General features: G+C 43.9%; 1 protein-coding gene across 5 annotated transcripts in view; it reads left to right on the top strand.

Moving 5' to 3' along the window:
• The window catches only part of gfra4a (GDNF family receptor alpha 4a), a 134006-nt gene that overhangs the window by 97578 nt on the left and 16962 nt on the right, over positions 1–19466 (top strand). For all 5 annotated transcript variants that reach the window (XM_037071382.1, XM_037071384.1, XM_037071383.1 and 2 more), the window contains 5 exons: positions 3042–3323; positions 4361–4441; positions 10828–11167; positions 14094–14203; positions 16688–16822. In XM_037071382.1, the coding sequence (XP_036927277.1) occupies positions 3042–3323; positions 4361–4441; positions 10828–11167; positions 14094–14203; positions 16688–16822 (948 nt within the window). The remainder of the gene's footprint in view (positions 1–3041; positions 3324–4360; positions 4442–10827; positions 11168–14093; positions 14204–16687; positions 16823–19466) is intronic.

Here is a 19466-nt window from a genome sequence, read left to right as displayed (position 1 = left end):
CGCTGTGCGTCTAGACTTTTTATTGACAGCTCGCCGCTAAATTAGCTGAGTCCTCGCAAGAGAAGTCACCTGCCGGGCACGTGACAGTTAACCCTTCTCTTCTCCACAGCTAAAGAACGCTCCAGCTCAGGATGTCGACTTCTGATATGTTGTACTCTCATCCGATCATCTCCAGACTCACGTAAACCGAGAGGGGAGAGTTCTGACAGCCTCGACAGTCTGCCGGGGGGGAAATTTAGCGAGCTCCTGCCTTTTTATTGGGATTCCGCCTTCGCTCCTTATCACTTGATTGAGCTGTGATGGAATCAAATTTGATTAAGACTTAATTATCGAACCGGCTCGCTGCACCGAGCCTCGGTGTGCAGTGACACAGAAACTCTTTTGGACATGATTTCTTGGAATCTGTCAGACGGTGGAAAACCAATTCTTCTCACTTGTTCTGAACTAATCGCCGTCATTTCTCAGATTGTTTAAGTGCTCTCCAAAAATACGGAGAGAGCAGTGAATGTTGATGTCCACAACACATCTGCACACTGATAATGGATGTTTGATTAACCCCTTCACATATAGCCTCAACACCCTTTTTCCTATCAAGCGTGCTCCCCCTCGTCTGACAGAACTTCATATATAATCTGTTCCAGCTCTTTATCAAAGCTATTTGAAATGTACACTGGGTGAAATATTCACACCCAAGGGTCCATTTTTTTTTTACGGCTGCACCGTTCCCTCAAATTGAAATATTCTAGATATTCTGTGATGTGCATACTCTTACACATTCACAGAAATTCAACGTGACACATATTCTCTTCTTTTTTTCAGGGTGGGGGAAGCTTTGGGATTTCCACTAAAGTAGAAAATGAAGTTCTGTGGGTTTGAACAAAGTTTGGCTGCACAATAGACTAAATTACCGACAGTGCACTTTTCCAGACGGTTCTGTGTAGCACCCCGTTCGGTTTTATAAGTAACTGAGTAGCACAAAGACGTTTCTATCAGCTTCAGTGGGACTTTGGGTCGTGCAAATGAGCAAATGTTGGTATGCTAACAAGACAAAATAAGTGTGGAACGTGGGGAATATTATTTGTTTGATATTAGCATTATTAGCATGTTAAACGGACTACTGATGCCCGAAGCACTTTACAACACTTGCCACATTCACACACTGATGTCAGCGGCTGACATGCAAGATGGCAGCTGCTCAACAGGAGCAGTTTGGGGTTCAGTGTCTTGCTCAAGGACTCTTGCACATGCAGCTGTGGGAGCCGGGGATTCAAACCGGCGTCCTTCCAATTACTAGACGATCCGCGCTGCCTCCAGAGCTGCAGCTGCCCCTAACATGTTAGCGTTTAGCTCGTACCAGCACGGTGCCTGAACACGGCCTCAAAGAGCCACTAGCATGGCTGTAGACTCTTATGACTCTTGTAATTTGCAGATTTAATAAAAAAAAAAAAAACACTACATTATTTTTAAGAGTGAGTCTCAGACAGCTTAGAATAAACAAGCATTTACTGCTCAGGGGAACGGAGCCTGCATGTTATTAGTGCCACATGAAACGAGACAGCAGCAAACACATCGTCCCCTCTCTGGGCCAATCGCTAACAAATATGACACTTTGTTTTGACTGCAGCTGAAACACTCCGGTTTAATTTTGAACATGTCAGGATGTATTGGCGAGATGCATCTAACCCCCCTCGTTTCATCAGAATCCAGTCAGCGGTGTCAGATGTATTCTACGTGACAACTGTATGAATTCATGAATAATACAGCGCTCCCTTCGGGTTTATGAATATGATTTTGAAAATGCCGGGATTCAGCGGCGAGACGCATCGTTGACCAAGTCTATCGCTCCTGACAAGGGGCTGCGGAAAATCTAATCAGATTATTAAATTCAATTCAATTTGCACTATTTTAGCGATGATCTTAAAATCTTATCATCAGTGGCCAGTTTGTTTTGATCTGCTTAAAGGAGCAATCCACCAGTTTTGCACATGAAAGATAGCTCTCCTCCATTAGAGATCAGTAACACAACGCGTGGTGCTGGAGCAAGTCTGACAACATAACTGTGCTGAGGTCATAATGATGTCAGCGTTGTCTCGTGGGCTTTTTTTACAGGGCAAGTTCCTACATAGGATACAGATGAGCTTCATTATGGGAAGTGCAGGTGCATCTTGACCCACCCGCAGAGAAAAAAAGCAGCCGTGGTATCACCCGCTGCACTGATTCTCACAGCTGGAAGTGAAACACTGAGCTGCGGTCTTTGAATTCCTTTAGGTTCTCGCACAAATGTGTATAAATAAAACTGACTCAGGCGACGATGATTCACCGTGAATACATTTGATTGTATGACGTGTTTTCCTCGACCTCCAGACCTCAGATCACTGCATCACCGTCTCTTCAGGGTTGAAACGTTGTAACATTAAATATTAAAAAAAAAAAAAAAAGTATTTGATCATCGTTCATGTTACCCTGCTGTCGGATTTATTTTCAGCTCTGTTCTGATGTTGTCATCATGAGTCTTATAAAATGTCTTTTGTGGTTTTGAGTCTTGTATCATTCAGTTTTCTGCCCGCCGAATATCTTCCCTTCTCAAGATTTGTCAGTTTATTTGTTAAGATTCTTTGAACATTTAATATACTTCTTTCTGACTTGTTATCAATATTGTTTCAACCAAGAAACTGTTGAAACGATCGGTCTTTTGAATGATTCAGAGTGTTTCTGCGGTGGAGCACAGTGTAACAAGTTGTTTCTAAAAGCTTTTCATTTGCCTGTATCAAATCCGACTGATCATGGTTGAGTGAGTTAACGAGATAAGTCACATTTTGTTTATTTTCCACGAGTTTCCCTTGTGTTATATAGCTTGGAGCCTGAGAGATTATCGTGTTTGTTGTATTTGGGCTTTGGTGTGTTGGAGTGCTGCTCAACAAGTCGGACAGCCTCGCTGATCGCGTGTACACAAACCGATCCACAGCTCAGTCTCCTGCTCCGAGCTCCTGGTAGGAGACCTCAGCGTGACACTAAGCTGTCTTGTCTGCCTTGTCTTGCAGGAGTCCCGCGTATGGCTCTGTCGATGGGCGGGAGGGACTGCCTGCGTGCCGGAGACACCTGCTCCAGCGACGACACCTGCAGCCCGCGACTGCGCACCCTCAGGCAGTGTGTGGCGGGGGACGGCAGTGTGAAGCTGGGGCCCGGGGCGCGAAACCAGTGTGAGAACGCCATGACGGCGCTGCTGTCCACCCCTCTGCACGGCTGCCAATGTAAACGAGGCATGAAGAAGGAGAAAAACTGCCTGAGTATCTACTGGAGCCTGCATCAGTCCGTGCTGCACGGTAAGATCGGGGCTGACACACACAATCTGATGGTTCTGCTCCCGAGAGGTGGGCGGGGAGCAGGTACAGTACATTGTTGGGATTATCAAGTGTGCCGCCCATTACACACGAATTAGGGCTTCCGCCTCCAGACAGCTCAACGGTGAATTCCAGGGTGAAATGAAAAGAGTGATTATTGTGTCGAAAATAGTAAAAAAAACAAAAAAAAACGAGGCTCTGATTCCTTTTGTTCCGCCCACGCTCATTGTGTTACTGCTTATTTCAAATGCGCGAATGTTGTCATATCCTACACTGAACACATTATACGCGGTACATTCACATTCGCAAAAAAAGACGAGTGCAACAGCAGAACAAGGTTGACAACATCGTGTCCAAGACATAAAAAAAAGAGATATTTAATCAATAAACAGTAAATCTCTCTGGTTCATACATCAAACACCATTATTTCCAGTGTGGAATGAGTCTACAGCAAACATTAATGAGGTGCAATAGTCATAGAAATGGTAGATTAGCTAATATAAATGATTCCCTCGAAATACATGGAAATACTGAAGCACAAAACTGCTTTAAGATGTATGTTTTTGCAGAATTAGTCAACTACCTGATCCATGCAGTTAGGACAAAGATGATGATGTGGCATCTTCTCATGCTGCTTTGAGAACCTACATATTTAAGTGCTGATTGTTTGTAACTGCATCTAATTTGCTTCAGAGTTTAACTTCTTTCCAATAAAGTTGAGGCTGGATTATCAGGCGGGTAACTGCTCCGAGCAATAAAAAACCCCCAAAAAGTGTCTCAGAAGTCAGTGGCACGGCACGGCGACTGGTTTTTACTAGATCGATTTGTTTGGGAATTAGCACCAGTAAAAGTCCAGCATACAGGTTATATTGCAGCACTGTGCCAGACATTTGTATAAGCTTCATTCCCACGGCACTGGTTGGTCTTTAGTCTGCTAACTGTTCGGGTAAAAACACAATGCACAGAGACTTTGTATGCAGCCTTTAATGATGACCTGTCTCTCCTCTCTGTGCTGGCAGGACTCAGCCTGGTGGAGAGCTACCCGTATGAACCGGAGGAGAGAGGCTCCGACTACGTTCGTCTGGCCTCCATCGCTGCAGGTGACTGGCGAGCTGCCACCGCTACAAGCGTTTTCCCTGCTTCTACACAATCTGAAGCATCTTGTTCCGCTACCCAAAAATATACTTGGGTCCCAACCAAGTTATAGATGTCAAAGAGGGAGAAGATCAAGATGTTATTCTGCATAATTCTGACAGAGTAGACAGGCGGATATGCAGTGAGGTTTTTGAAAAGTGTTTGATGAGCAACATCCCACACTCGGCTTCTGTCTTGCCTGCGAGCCCGTGGGCAAGCCGCAGGGCCAGTATGTGCTGCTGTTAGCCCCTGAGGCACAGATTAATTACCTATTTGCTCTAATACAGAGAGAAGAGGCAGCACTGGATGGGGGGGGGGAGGGAGAGAACAGAAAGTAAAAAGTCGTGGTAAGAGGTGAGAGGGAGGAAGAGACGAAGAAAAGAAAATGGGAGACAGACAGAGCGGCTTTGTTTACTCAGACACCACATCTTTTTTTGGAAAAGAGACGGGCTGCACACAAATGAGGAGTTACAGTTTTTTTTTTTTTTTTTCCACTGGAGAGGACATGAAGTCAAGTGTTTTGTTTTCTCCAACGGCAATTATACTGTGGATGAGTGAAGCCGAGATGGAGAGACTGTGAAACTTAAATAATGACTTAAATGAAGTGATTAGTATGGAAGGCGTTCGTGCGTGCCTTACAGTGTAATGATAAATGTCCTACACACACACACACAAAAAATAAGTCTAAACAAGTGGATAATGGCAGCTTAAATAGGGAGCGCACAGCTTGATTAAAAACATTTACATACAGTGTGTTTATATACATAAAGCAGCTCGGGCAGGGTTTGAGAGAATTAACAGAAACTACACGAAAAACCAAAGTTAAATTGGTTTGTTTAAATGTTCCACAAGGAACTTTTCTTCTTCTTTACTTTAATACCACAGGGAACAAAAAAGTAGCATGTCAGTAAAAGTAAATTTGTACCTTCATAAAATTGAAAGTTACCTTTTACAAATAGTGCTTGAATAATGTAAAAAAGTTCTGTTTCTTTCACCTGCTTACAAAACAAGCGGTTCAGCCAGATCGAGATCTTTAACACAGGAGGTGTTCATACCACGTTTGTCCACAGGGGGCGCCAGAAGCAACAACATGATACCTTCAGTACCGTATTATACCTTCCTTTGATTTAATACTACTGGGGTGTTTTGTAGAATTTAACAAAAAGTCTTTTTTTTAGTAAGAATATTACTCAAAGTCAGTCATATCAATAAAATGTGAAAAAAAGACATTTTTCTGGCTATAAATGTACTCAAGTAGAAAGTGTGCAATTAAAATTATATGTTAATTTACATTTGTACATAAAAAGAATTATAGTATTTGCCTCTAAAATGTTGTGGAGTTGAAGTATAAATCAGACAATGTTAGAATAACCCAAGTAATATACACACACACCTCAATTCTGAGTACGGTACTTAATTAAACGTACTTAGTTACATCCCATCACTGCTCCTGGGTAATCAGTAGCATTTGTTCTGGGTTTTTTTAATGTCTGAGAGAAGGATTTAGCTCAGGCTGTTGTGTTTGATCTTATTTGGATGTATAATACCAAGCTGCTCAGGAGAATTTGAGTTGTCTCAAGCAGTGTTTATTTTTTCAAAACTTAATAAGCAGCGATGTTTATTATGGATACGACGGGATCACGCGTCTCCTCGTGATATTAAAGTTGCACTAGATAGTTTTGTATGAGTGCGGCTCCTAATGGCAATGAGGGGATCAGTGTCAAATATTCGTTTTATGAGTTGAAACTTGCAGTAATGCGAGGCGACATCAGCAAAACAGCCCCCGTGCCTGATTTCATACCGCAGGGATAAGAAAAGGCAGATGATTTAACGGTGTAATGAGGCCAGTTCAGGAGACAGTTTGCATAATATAACGATGAATTCTGGTTGTGCAACAGTTATACAATTCTACTTACCAGCATAGAGATCAGGGGGGCACGGCCGAGGTACTCAACACAGCTTTACACAGCTTTACAAGAGAGTGCATTGAACTAGAAGGCAATCTGGACTTAAAGGCATGAATCTCAAGTGTGTATTATATTTGCACACTGCGCTGCACAGATAAGAATCATCTTAAATCAATTTTTTTTTTGCCAATAGTGTATTCCCATGTATAAAATGAAGTCTGACAGGCCAATAAACAGCAGCTCTCAGATAATCAGACACAAACAGATGAGGCCCCTGAGTTTATCTGTTATTAATATTTTAATACCTATGTATATATTCTTAATGATCTGTGAGAGAGCTCATGACACTGTAAAGATCTCAGATTGACTATACCACTCTGTATGCTGCAGACAAAATGCCTGAGACACAGGTACCCCATGATAACGTCTTGAGAAGTGCAAGGTATAGAAGAGAAAATGTCAATTCTGTTGAATCCTTGTATGATTTTTTTAACCAGTCGATATAAACATTCACTGTATGTGAGGACGACATAATAGCTCCCCGAAAGTGAAGCCAAAATATCTCACTGCAATGTATTTCTAAACAACCCCCCCCCCCCCCCCCCAATTCCTCTAGTGGGGCTTCTGCCTTTTGTGATTTGCTTTTCCATTACCAGTTTAAACGCGTCGAATTGAGCAGAGCCCGGTCAGAGATGGCACCTCTCGGGAGTGAGGCCGAAGCACAACTCGCCCTGCCTCAAAGAGAGCAGGGGCGACCCCCCGCTGGGCTCCCCTCTCCCCACCTCCAACAGGCATATATACTGTGATTGCAGGAGTCCAGAGAGAAAAAGTGTCTGTGTGATCAGCTCTCAGCACTTTCATGGCTTCGTAGTTGAGTTTAATTTGGTAATTGGTAAAACACGTGGTAATACATGAGTAAATATGCAAGAACTAGCTGGCCAAAGTCCTGAAAAGGCTTCCTAAAGTACAACAAAGTTTAGTTTATTTTCTAAAGGGGGCTTTTAATGTTGTAAGTTTGTATTTGCAGGCCTGCTTGTGATTGACTGTGTGCACAGGACCTCCATACTGTAGCTGTACCGCCTGATCGATACTGCACATACTCTGTCTGAGATTACCTGTGCAAGATGGCGCGGCTCTGTTTGGTTTTTGTACAGTGGGAGGAAGCGGAGACACGTTGTCCATCTTTAACATTCAACGGCGCTGATGGAGAGGGAACGAGTCTGACACAGTTTCAGCTATAATGAGCGTTACAGTTCAAACACATGATGAAGTTGGTTTAACGCACCACTCTTCACACATACTGACAGCTGGAAACATGCTTGTACTTCTAAGTTGTTCGGCATATTTGATATTTCAGCAGCGGCTTGCAGCTCTCTCGTGTGAGATCTTCAGAAATATTCCAGTTTTCGACGGGCTTGTTCTGCATAATTGAGTGAGATCACGGATTAGGAAAAAATGTGGATAAACTGTCCTCTCCTGTTTGTGGGAGACTGTGTTGGTACATGAGTGGAAAATGCGTAAAACAGTTCAGGTTATTATGCTTCATCGTATGTTTCGGCGACCTCGTACATGAGCCGCTTATGAAAACGACGCCGCTGGTTTTGGGGCTGCTTTGAATTACAGCAGCAGCAGACCTGCACTGTACAGCCTCTTCGTAAATTTTCACCGCAGTGGCTCAGCGGGAGGTCAAAGTTGACATCCATGCCGTGCATCTCGACAAGTCGACTGCCAAAACAACAAAGACGTGATTAATGGATGTTTTTCCCGACCCCTTATAGCATCTCTCCCTCAAACAGAGTAATGACCCTTTTCAAAGACGCCAGCCGGAGCCACAGCTCATCATCTTTTTTGAGGAGTATTCAAACAGCGGGGAACTTCAACCTCTACCAATTAATCAGTTAACTAAAGTGAAGTCAATGGCATCAAGAGACGGCTTCTATTTGAACACATTTGATGTTCTGCACCAAGAACGATCTTTTTTAAATGTGCTGTTGACCTAAAGACGCGGCAGACATTATTTTTCTATCCCTGTAGGATTTTCTGCTCGATGCTCTTTGGCTGTGAGACAGTTTTGTTTTCTTTGGGTTTATAATTCAACAAGTTGGTCAAACGATTTTTAAAGCAACAAGGACACCAGAACTTTGGATCTAATGTCGCACATCTAACACTGTTACTGTCCAAACCTCCTATTCATTGCTCATCCAGTATGAATATGGTCACCTTCAAATCTTGTCATAGAATACTTCACTAAAGATCTGTCTGTTGAATATCTAATATTCACTCTGTGTGGGCTTGAAAAGCAGATTTAAAGGGTTTATAGCCTGCTCCTTCATGAAGGCTGCGGTTCTCAGCTGCAGTATGTCCAGTTTCTCATATTTCTGTCATATAATCTACATTTTTACCATTCGTCTTTGTGTTAATTCTGTTCCAAACCAGGGTCAGTTCACCGATAAATACATGACTTCCAGTAGAGACACAGAGCAGAGAAAAGGTGATGCAACTGAAGCGAACGTTGAGGCAGCATATTGAGTTGTCTGGAAAACATTTCAAACATTTTAAGGTGAGCTATAGGGTTTTCTCAAAGGAAGAGCTCAGCGGGTCAAATATACCAATTCAACATGGGGCTTTATTAGCCTCAGGGCTGAGGAATCACAACAGCTGTGGACTGTGTTCGCGCTCACACTTGAGTTTGAGGCTACCGAACATGCACAGCACATCACTTACAGTCTGGACATGGCGAGACTGACTGGAATAACTGCAGGCGAATTGTAGGAACAGTAAAAACTCTATAGAACTCTATCAACAAAACATTTCAGGAACAGATTGGTGTTCATAAAAACGTCGGCCAGTGTGGATGTGTGGATATCAGATGCACAAAAGATAATGTTTTCAGCTGCAGTTATCTCAGTGCCTCGTTAAAAATGACCTGGTGGTTTTGCACTTCCAAATGTTGGCCGGAACCTCAACTCACTCGTCACAACGGCCACCATCACCCTCAAAAACAAGATCGACGAGTACCGAAATATCCTCTAAAGCCTTAAAGTCAATATTTCAATCTCAGACTCTGAAATCAAATGTGCTGCTTTATGGAGGCCAACACAACAGAGTGTCCAAACACCGACAGACTCTGCAGATTTAAAATTTAGATGTATGATGATGAATATTACAGAGCCAGGCCTCAAAAACAAGCTCCAGCAAGAGTGCTCTCAGCCTCCACTGGCTGCGGCGAGGAGCGACTCAGGACTGTGGTCGCACCGGGCAGCTCTGAGGTGTAAATGTGTGCAGGGCATGCATGTGAATCAGGATGTTTCCTGGAACACAAGCATGCATTCTCTGCAAGTATCCTCTGAATAAATAATGGCTTAGAGAAAACACCACAACAACATAAAAACCAATGTGCGTACTCCGTTTCCCACGCATGTGGCCACTAGATGCAATTTGTCATCCCACCCTGCAGTTCCGTCAGGTCCTCCCACCCTCCCTGCGCCTCCCCCCTCGTCTGCTTAGCAGTTAAGTTGGGAATAACCTATGCTTTGTGATGGGTTGTTAGCTTGCTCTCCAAGGCCATTCATATTTTATATGACAGCTTGGTGAGAGGCGAACTCACCAGGAGACACAACTACAGGCAGTTTACAAACTAATGAGCAGCTCTATCTGCCAGAGGAGCTGAGCGTCATCATGGCCGTATTGACTGGTAGGTCGCTCATGGGGGGGGGGGGGAAACACGTGATGATGGATTGGGAAATAACGCGGCCAAAAGAAAATGATAATGAAAGGGGCTCTCCGCTGCCTCCACAGAGGTGGCTCATTACCGAGGAAGTCAGAGGGAGCAAGGGCACTGAGGGAGGCAGAGATGGACAAAGCTGTGGAGGAATGGATGGAGGAGAGGGGAAGTGAAGGGAGGAGACAGATGGAGCGGAGGGTGATGGCAGAGCTGAGAGTAGCAGACACGCATGGAGGGAGTCAGGTGAGTGAGGGATGGACCCAGATGTTGGAAGGATGGATAGATGGATGAAGGGGAAGTAACAGTAATTACAGGCCTTGTTTTGCGGTTGGAGAGATGGAGGAGCTGCATTTTCAGCACTGCCACTCTGCATTAACCCAGCAGAATGAAATATTCAGCCATTAGACCTCGGCTGAAGCTCATCCACTGCCCAGGCTCATGCAACATTTACACAGCATTCATGTTCTATTCATTACAAGGGGGCCTATTACATATAATCATCCTTTTGGTTTAGTTTGTAAAACACACACATACACACCCCTCTCTTTTCATCTGTAAATGCAACACTGCATCAGAGTCTAGAGGTGAGAGTGGCAAGTCAATACCAGCTCCAATTAGGCCTTGAAATCATTGGTAAACATTGCCTGGGATTTGATTTTCTCAAACCACACAGAAGGATGAAATGCTTTCTGCTCACATTTGTGTCTTATTTTCCTTTCAGAGTCCGAAGTAACCACGGTGAACCGCTGCCTGGACGCCGCCAAGGCGTGTAACATCGATGAGACATGTCAGAAGCTTCGCACGGAGTACGTCTCGGCCTGCATCCAGCCGTCAGCCCGCTCGGGGCCATGTAACCGACCAAAGTGCAACAAGGCGCTGAGGAAGTTCTTCGACCGCGTTCCCCCTGACTATACCCACGAGCTGCTGTTCTGTCCCTGCACCGACACGGCCTGCGCAGAGCGCCGCCGGCAAACCATCGTGCCGTCCTGCTCCTACGAGGACAAGGACAAGCCCAACTGCCTGGCTCAGCTGCGGACTTGTAAAGCAGACTACGTGTGCAGGTATAAATTAGAAATGTTGTCTAACATGCTGCCCGCTGCCAAGAACATTTTACACTTAATTTCCTGAGTTGGCATCATTCGACTCAGTGAACTGATAATTTGCAGAAATGGTAGCTTCTGTTAGAGGATCACAAAAGTGTTGTAAGCTGTTTTGGCTCAGCTGATGCAAATCATGTGCACATTACATTAATGCTGAACCTTTTTCAAAGCATACCATATGCAGTGTTATTAGACAGGGGTTAGACATGGTGTTGTGTTCCTGTTTGTGTGGCATAAAATTGAATTCACAGCGACTTGACACTCAAATGAGGAGCGGGTAAATCCATGACAGCAAACACGATTGATTTTTGGAAAGTCCTGGTGTGTTTAAGTGCTGCTCTGAAGCTCTGAAGTCCAAATTCAAAGCCCAGATACTTTTCTTCAAGAGGCAGAAAGTAGGACTACGACATGAATGGAGAAATAAGCTTTGAGAAACTATAAACGCTTATCACTTCTCATGTTTTACTTGATAGCAAACAGCTGCTTGATTTCACTAACAGGTCCAACTTCTTGTTTGATCTGCCGACTCCTGAGAAAACTATCTGGGACTCGTTTCTTATAAGATATTTGACCAGCGTCACCGGCCACTTCTTTGTTATCAGTAGCTCCTTTCTACATTTGGCTTGTGCAAGTTTGAGGAGTAGTCTGTGAGAGCTGCAGGACTTTATCTCAATGCGGCTGGTAGTTTCTTTGATTAAAGCTGCAACAATTTTCTTTTAGGTCACAGTCTGAAAGACAAACTGAAGTAGTTATAAGTCAGATGTTGATAAAGTGTTTGCATTGCATTGCGTTTCCTTAACAGATGCTCACTACCTTTGTCTGTCTCGATCTGGCTGTTTCAGTTTTGCAGCCACCTGCTGTGCCGTAAAACTAAAACAACTTGCTAGAAGAGGCCAAAAAGCTTTGCTGTAAATTTGCACAAACATTGCGTGCAAGCTCAGTGCCAATTTAGCTGACAGTGGGAAATGTTAGAGCATCGAACTCTTACAAGTGGATTCCCCAGCTAGCTCACCAACTAGCCTTAGTTGCAGTAATTGCTCCTTGCATCACCTCTTTTGCAAACATACAGACAAAAGTCATACTGATAAATGTTCCTGTGCTGCATTCAGTCCTGGATCCATAGATGCCGCCTGTGAGGGAGGCGTTGGGTTCAATATAAGCAGCACTGTGCTGCTGGGAGCCAGACTAAAGTCAATTAAAATAGTCTAAAACCCAAAGTCTCCCAGTTAAGAGGGAAATATCTGTAATCACGTGATCAGTCTTCAGGGGTGGAGTAAGAAACGTGCAGCAACAACAACTGCAGTCTCCAGCCCAAGTCAAAGTCAGTGCCATTATTGTCTGTTGCACCTCGAGTACACCTCCCCCCAAAATACTGCAGAACATAAAATACTTTCAAGTCAACAACAAGTTGTGCGACTAATGCGGTATCGTGGTATCTGTTGTGTTTGTTGGCGTTGTAGCCGCACACACCAGCTTTCCCTCAGGACAATAAATGGCACTGTGAGTCTTGGAAGATGGGTCTGGCTGGTATGATATGTTCATTTAGATTTAATTAGTCAGCTGTGTTTTAATTAATTCAATTGTTATACTCATTAACTGTGTTTAATTAGTTCAATTAAATTCTGCATTCATTTTCTGAGGGAGGCAGTCAGGCAACAAGCGGCAGCCATGTGAAATAGGCATTATTAGAGCGGCCATTATCATTTGGGATTCACACATGACTTTCCTGCCAAAGTGCTCCGAAAATATTTACCAATATCCAGCCGAGACATCGGCCAGATCTGCGAGTAAGTTTGCAGAAAACTGACCCTCTGTGTAATATCAGTTGTTGGAATAACCATATTTATTCCACGTCCAAGTCCTCGTTTATGTGCAACGTTGATAAAAACAAAGATTTCATTCAAATTTAAATTGCCTGTGAACATCCAATCAGTCATAATGTCTTACAGAGTCATTAATATTCAGACGGTGTATTTCTCTCCATCACTGGAGACTGAAAACATGGAGTTCTCATACCCATGCAGTCGTCCCCGTCTCTCTGACAGCACACGGTCGCCAGCGTTTAATCTAGTTCCTCTTCAAATGTCAGGAAGACAAAGGGCTTCATCTGTCACCGCTATCGATCAGGCATTATTCTCCGGCGCTGCCCCGATGAATGAAGTATCTCAAGGCCCCCGCGCAGCCCGCCAATCCCGCACCAGTCAGCTGGCATTAACCGGCAGCCCGCAGAAGATGCCTTCACTTAGCACACAGCCTATGAGTTTTACGCACATCATTATAACGACATGACAAACGAGGGGAGAGCAGGGAGTTGTGGCGCCCTGAGGGGATCCCGTTGCAAATGCCAGTCGGCGGGGGCCGATGATGTGATATGATGGCTGCGATAGCCTTGTACAATGATGATGATGAGGCTAGATGTCTGAGCGGCTGGCAGGAAAGGTGAAGGAGGGAAGGCAGAGCGGCTGTGGGAGGGAGTATTTATGTGGAAGATCCATATTTGTCTAATCTCCTCGAGGCCAGGCCTGCCAGACACTGCCCACGGTATTTAGAGCGCAGAGCCAAGGCCTCTCTTTGCCCCTCATTGACTCTTTACAGCCTGGCAGCCTTCCATAAGACGGCTCGCTAGGGAAAGTGGGGAGGAAAGAAAAAAGGGGGATGAATGTCACCGGTGGTGAGTGAAGCAGAGGCTGAAGTGCTTTAGAGCAGAAGATCTTGAAGGGTGGAGGCAGTTGATGTAGGAGCACAGGTAGGTAGATGAACGCTGTGGGTTTAAAATCCGCATCCTGTGGCTGAGAGAAAGCCCCGGCGCTGGCCACCTCTCACTGACACAATGTGTGCAGCAGCCAAGCACAAGTAAATGATGGATGGCATGTTATTGCTCCCACAGGTCTCGCTGGGCGCAGTTCCAGCATGATTGCCAACCTGCGGAGCAGAGCGCCAGTGGCTGCATGCAGGAGAACTACGGAGCATGTCTACTTGCCTACACCGGCCTGATGGGTAAGAACTAAATCTTTCTGTGCCAGCTCCGGCTCACCCACCTTCTGTGATGGAACGGGAACAAAGAGGCTTTAGAGGGGAGGAAGGCGGAGAGCAGACGAGTGCACTGAGCAGGACTCAAAAGAATGAATCAAGGATTGTGATGAGAAGCGCGCTTCAGCGATCGATGCGGCGCTGATTAATGTGGCTGCTGCACGGCCGGCCAAGTCGTCGGCATTATAAGTAGTGCAATTACAACTATTGACCGCTGTTTTGAGAGAATTATCCCCGACGTGACGATGAGTGGGACCGAACGGAGGCGTGGAACACGGCTTATTGTACTTTCGATGAGAACTTAACAAAAGATCACATAATGCACAAAGGGTTGTTTAAAAGCATTCAGTCTAAACATGTCATTATGGGACAACAATACCTCATTGAACTGCAGCAAAAAGAGACCAAAAAGAAGGTTGTTTAGTTTGTTGGGGACTGAAGAGAGACAGATTAAGGAATACAGAGACAGAAAGCAGTGCAGCAGTGATTGGCCATTCTGGACAACTGAAGTAGAAGTGAGACGCGGAGAGGTGGTGTTGTTTTGGAAGTCTGGGACCCAGAAAATCGATGGAGGTAAATCAGAACTTTTTTTCGCCACACCGCCTCAAAGTGCACCAATTCTGTTTCCCACCGCTTTTAAAAAATACAAGGTACAAGGCTATATTACCCTTCCCGGAGAGAGACTTCCCAGTCATTTCCTGCTGAAAAGCTTGAAAAGGCAGAAAGGTTTAAAAGGAAAGCATCTGAGGCTTCGTCCACACACGGACAATAAAAAATGATTACATATACAAAATGTAAACAAACTGTTAGTCTGCCGATGTTTCAGTGGCATACTTATTACATTAATCAGCAACACGCAGGCACCATCCTGCTCTCATTCCCGGGTCGTCAAATACAGACGTTCTGTCATGAAGATGCAGAAGCTGCTCTTCACTCTGGGCTTTAAAGTCTCTCCAATGTAAAAACATCCCAGGAAATATGAGATCAGAGCGACTGGCGGATCCAACGTAGTATCCAAGTCCCAAGAGGGGTGAGAGCTGTGGGTCAGAAGGGGTTGAGTGGCGGGTCATACACAGGACCGAAACCCAACCAAACTGCCATTTCACATCAGCCGTGTGTTAGAAATGTCAGATGCCTGGTGAGTCTGCATGAGACACACGGAGGAGTGCGACAAAGCAGAACCGGTATTTGAAGATGAGAACAGATTGGTGATGACAACATCGTTTCACAAACGGTCTGTTTTGCCCACACAGATGCCCAGAAATTGTCATTTTAAAAATCTGTAGTTGTGCGCTGATAAAGGACATTTATACAAATCTGTTCTGGTGACTAAAAACCCTGCTTGCAAAGGAACAAAGGGACAAGACATGTGGACAAGACCTGAAAGATCTCCATGACGGTGCTTAGATTCTGTGCTGCAGGACTGTGAAATCTCAACAACCACTTCTGTACTTGTTGGGATTTGATCTGTTGTGACTCTTTCAGCCACAACCTATCAACAGCAACATGTGACCAGCAACATATAGAAGTGACACCATACCTCATGATTAGTTTTGACGGAAATGTCTTTATCCCAAAACGAACAAAATTGCATGAACTAAACCAAACAGAGCCATGAAAACTGTACGACCAGACCTCCACCCTGATCAGTGGCACTCGAGAGGAGAGTGTGTAATAGTGGCATCAAATGAGACTCACCAGGCGATAAAGAGGAGAGTGCTATATAAGCTGTGTCTCTTTTTTTTTCCTGCATACATATTTATTTTATTGCAAGTACATCCTCAAAGAAAATGACATTTAAAAATAATTGCCTGTCAGGAAAGATCAAAGTGGGGGTTTTTTTTAAGCAAATGTTAGCTGGTTGCCCAAAAACCCGTTCTGTTGGAATAAGCAGAGTAAAAACTTTATTAGCTCAGTAATCTGCAGCGCTGTCAGCAACTGGGATTGAACCAGTCGACACTGGATAACCAGCCTGCCAGTCTGTGTCTCTGTTCGCTCCAGCTTCATTATCTATTCTCCTTTTTTACATTCCTCTCAGTTTCTCTCTCAGTGAATGCATTTACGTGCACTCTAATAACTTCAGCCTTAACCTGATTAGGCGATGTTGTGTTGATAGAAATTGGCATGTAAACGCTTTTTATTTCATCATCATAATTATGGGGGGTAAGGTCATAATCAGGCTAAGCAGGTAAGATTAAATCAGGCGGAATTCTGCTCCAACATTCAATTTGTTGGGACATTAAACTCTTCCGTCAGACAGTCCTCTGCATGTGAAATCATAGCTGAGAGAATATCCTAAAAAAACAAGTTTGATTCAGCCCAGTTCAACTCAGCAAACACGACTGCTTCTTACTGATGAGATCTTACGTTCAGATTCAGTCACTCTGAACACGAGAAGTTGTGTTTCCTCAGTGTTCCTGTAAACACACCATGTTCTTCTCTCTTCTACAGGAAGCACAATCACTCCCAACTACCTTGACAACTCCACATCCAACGTGGGACCCTGGTGCTCCTGCGCAGCGAGCGGCAACCACAGGGAACAATGCAACGACTTCCTCGCTTCTTTCCACGACAATGTCTGCCTGAGTGAGTAACAGCTGCAGAGAGAGACCTCTGGCTACGCAGTGATAACAACAACACTGACAAAGAAAGCAGGACAAGTGTGAGAATTATCTGTACTTGTGGAGGGAAGGTAATCAAAGTCAACACTAACGATAATCAGCCTCGGCCCAGTTGATGGAGTTGTGAGAGCTGAATGCAGATGAAAAAAAACTTTCATCTGCAGCTCCATTGTGTGGTTTTATTCTCCTGTGAGCAGACGAACAAAAGAACACACAGACACGTGTATTTTTTTAAATTATTTTTAAGGCTTTTTAGAGGCTGATTTATGCCACTTTTCAAACCTAACATCACCAAATGTAAGAGACGTCTTCCTTTATTTCATTATTTGTCTGACCGTGTAGAGAGTGTGTTCAGCATGCACTAAATGACTGTTGCCTGGTGTGATATGACAAGATGGGACCGGTCAGGGCTAGCTGGTTAGCATGCTAACTTCGGTAGACGACTCTGCAACAAAGTACGTAGACGTCTTTGACAAAACGATGATAAACATGGATTGTATGAAATGTTAGCTGCTGTCCTCTTCATCAATAAGAAAGACAACATGGTTCTGCCCACTCTGTCATACTGACACATCGTCTGTAGACCGCCGCTGCGTTTCATTCTCCATCATCCTTTGGGGAGTGATGGCACTCAGGACGCATCAGAGAGACAGACAACACAGTCACTCCCTCTGTGTGTGTCTTTACCTCAGTCGATATTCATTTGTATCTTTGCGCACATAAGACTCTGCAGACAAACAACGCCCTGAGTGATGACAGCAGTGGTAGACTGGTGACATTAATGAAACACTACAGCTGGTGGCACACAGTAATGGGTTACCGCTCGTGTTTGTTCTGATTATTCCGGGGAAACTAACTATGTACGATAATAGAAACGTGTTTTGTTTTTGTTTTTTTTCAGTAGCAACACAAATGACAAAACAAGGTCGACTTTGGCTGATGAACTGAAGTTGCTGTTATATAAGGATCACCTTCTGTAGTCTCTTACCTTTTGTCGTAGCTTGTATCATCTAACAACAACAACAAAACAGCGCTGATGATAGCGGATCATCTCTCTGAATGAGTGATGGCGGCACTGACATCATACTGACACCGGTGACAAAGTAATACAGACTGTAGCTGCTGGTGACTGAAGTTTATTTTGGGGTTTTTTTTTTGTTTTTTTTTTTCTAACAACAGATGAAGACAAGTTCTTACAAAGCTGTCGGTATGAGTCCCAACACCAGTGACAGACCAATGACACCAGTGACAGTACAAAGCAAACCGCTGCTGCTGTCGTGTGGTGACAAAAGAGAATGTCAGGGTTGGTTAAGTTTATTCAAGGATAAGTCTCGGTTCAATTATGACAAAAATAAAAAAAAAATAAAACAGTATCAGCCCGTCAATAGTAATCACACAAAATGCATCTTAAACCTGCATCAGCTGCACACGACTGCATTTTTTTTTTCTTAGTTTTTTGTGCTGGATCCAAGAAACGATCCTCTGTTAGTCCAGGCAACGTGCCAAAGTCCACTGGACGCTGCTCCGGTACCTCTACACTTCGGGTCTATTTTGGCCCGACCAGCTCGCATCTCAAGTGTGAAATTCACAGTGAGAGATTGAGATTACAGCCCACAAATTACACCTACACTGTTCTTCAAGCTGTGTGTTGTCCCAATAAACCACAAGAAAGTGAAAGTAGGCATATTCAGGAGCTTTTTAAAGGGTGATTCCACTAATTTTGCACATTAAAGAGTGTTTACGAGTAGTATAAAGCCCTTTATATCACAGAGGAAGCTGCATGGAATCTGATAAATTGCTTCAAGTGATGTCACTCAGTGGCTTAGGTGCATTCTGGGTAATGTGGGCAGCTGGTTTTGAAAATGTGGACAATAAAAACAAAAAATCAAATCAGAATCAATACATCCTTTTCAAAACCTGATGTCTAAATTACCCACAATGCAACCACAGAGTGACATCATATGGTGATATTTACAGGCAGCTTCCTCTGGATCCATGAAAGACTTTTTACTAAATTTTGTAATAGTACTTTGGTGGAGTTACCCTTCAATTGTTGGGACATAAAGGATGTAAAATCTTGTCCATCAGCTGTGATGGCCTCGACACGACATTACTTCCCCTCAGTATTCTGCCGTCATTTTAAAAGCAGCTCATTAAAGTTTTATCGCTATAATAGTTCCAAAGTTTGGCCTAATGTTTTGTCCCCGAGCAACAATAATAAATGGTGTATAAAAGCTTTAATAAGATGCAATCACCCAAAGAAAATATTTTTATGTTTTATTTTAAGTGTCATCATTTTTTTTATTTAACGATTCCATACCTAATTTAAAGGCGCAGTGCGTAGTGATTAGAGGGCCTGTTGGCTGAAACAGAAAATTATACTCATAATTATTTTTTCATTAGGTTCTAATCACCTGAAGATCAGACTTGTTACCTTAGGAAGACTCTTTTATATCTACGGAGGGAGCAGGACCTCTTCCAAAAGAGTCCGCCATGTTGCACCACCATGTTTCTGACACATTCTTGGGCGATGAGGGTGAAGTGAAGAGCATTCAGTCGGTTACAATCCGCAACATCACCGCTAGATGCCACAAAATCCTCACTGGACC

The sequence above is a fragment of the Acanthopagrus latus genome, chromosome 16 (assembly GCF_904848185.1).
Source record: "Acanthopagrus latus isolate v.2019 chromosome 16, fAcaLat1.1, whole genome shotgun sequence".
Lineage (NCBI taxonomy): Eukaryota > Metazoa > Chordata > Actinopteri > Spariformes > Sparidae > Acanthopagrus > Acanthopagrus latus.
The sequence above is the reverse complement of the archived record's forward strand: the minus strand, read 5'-3'. Positions and strand labels throughout refer to the sequence as shown.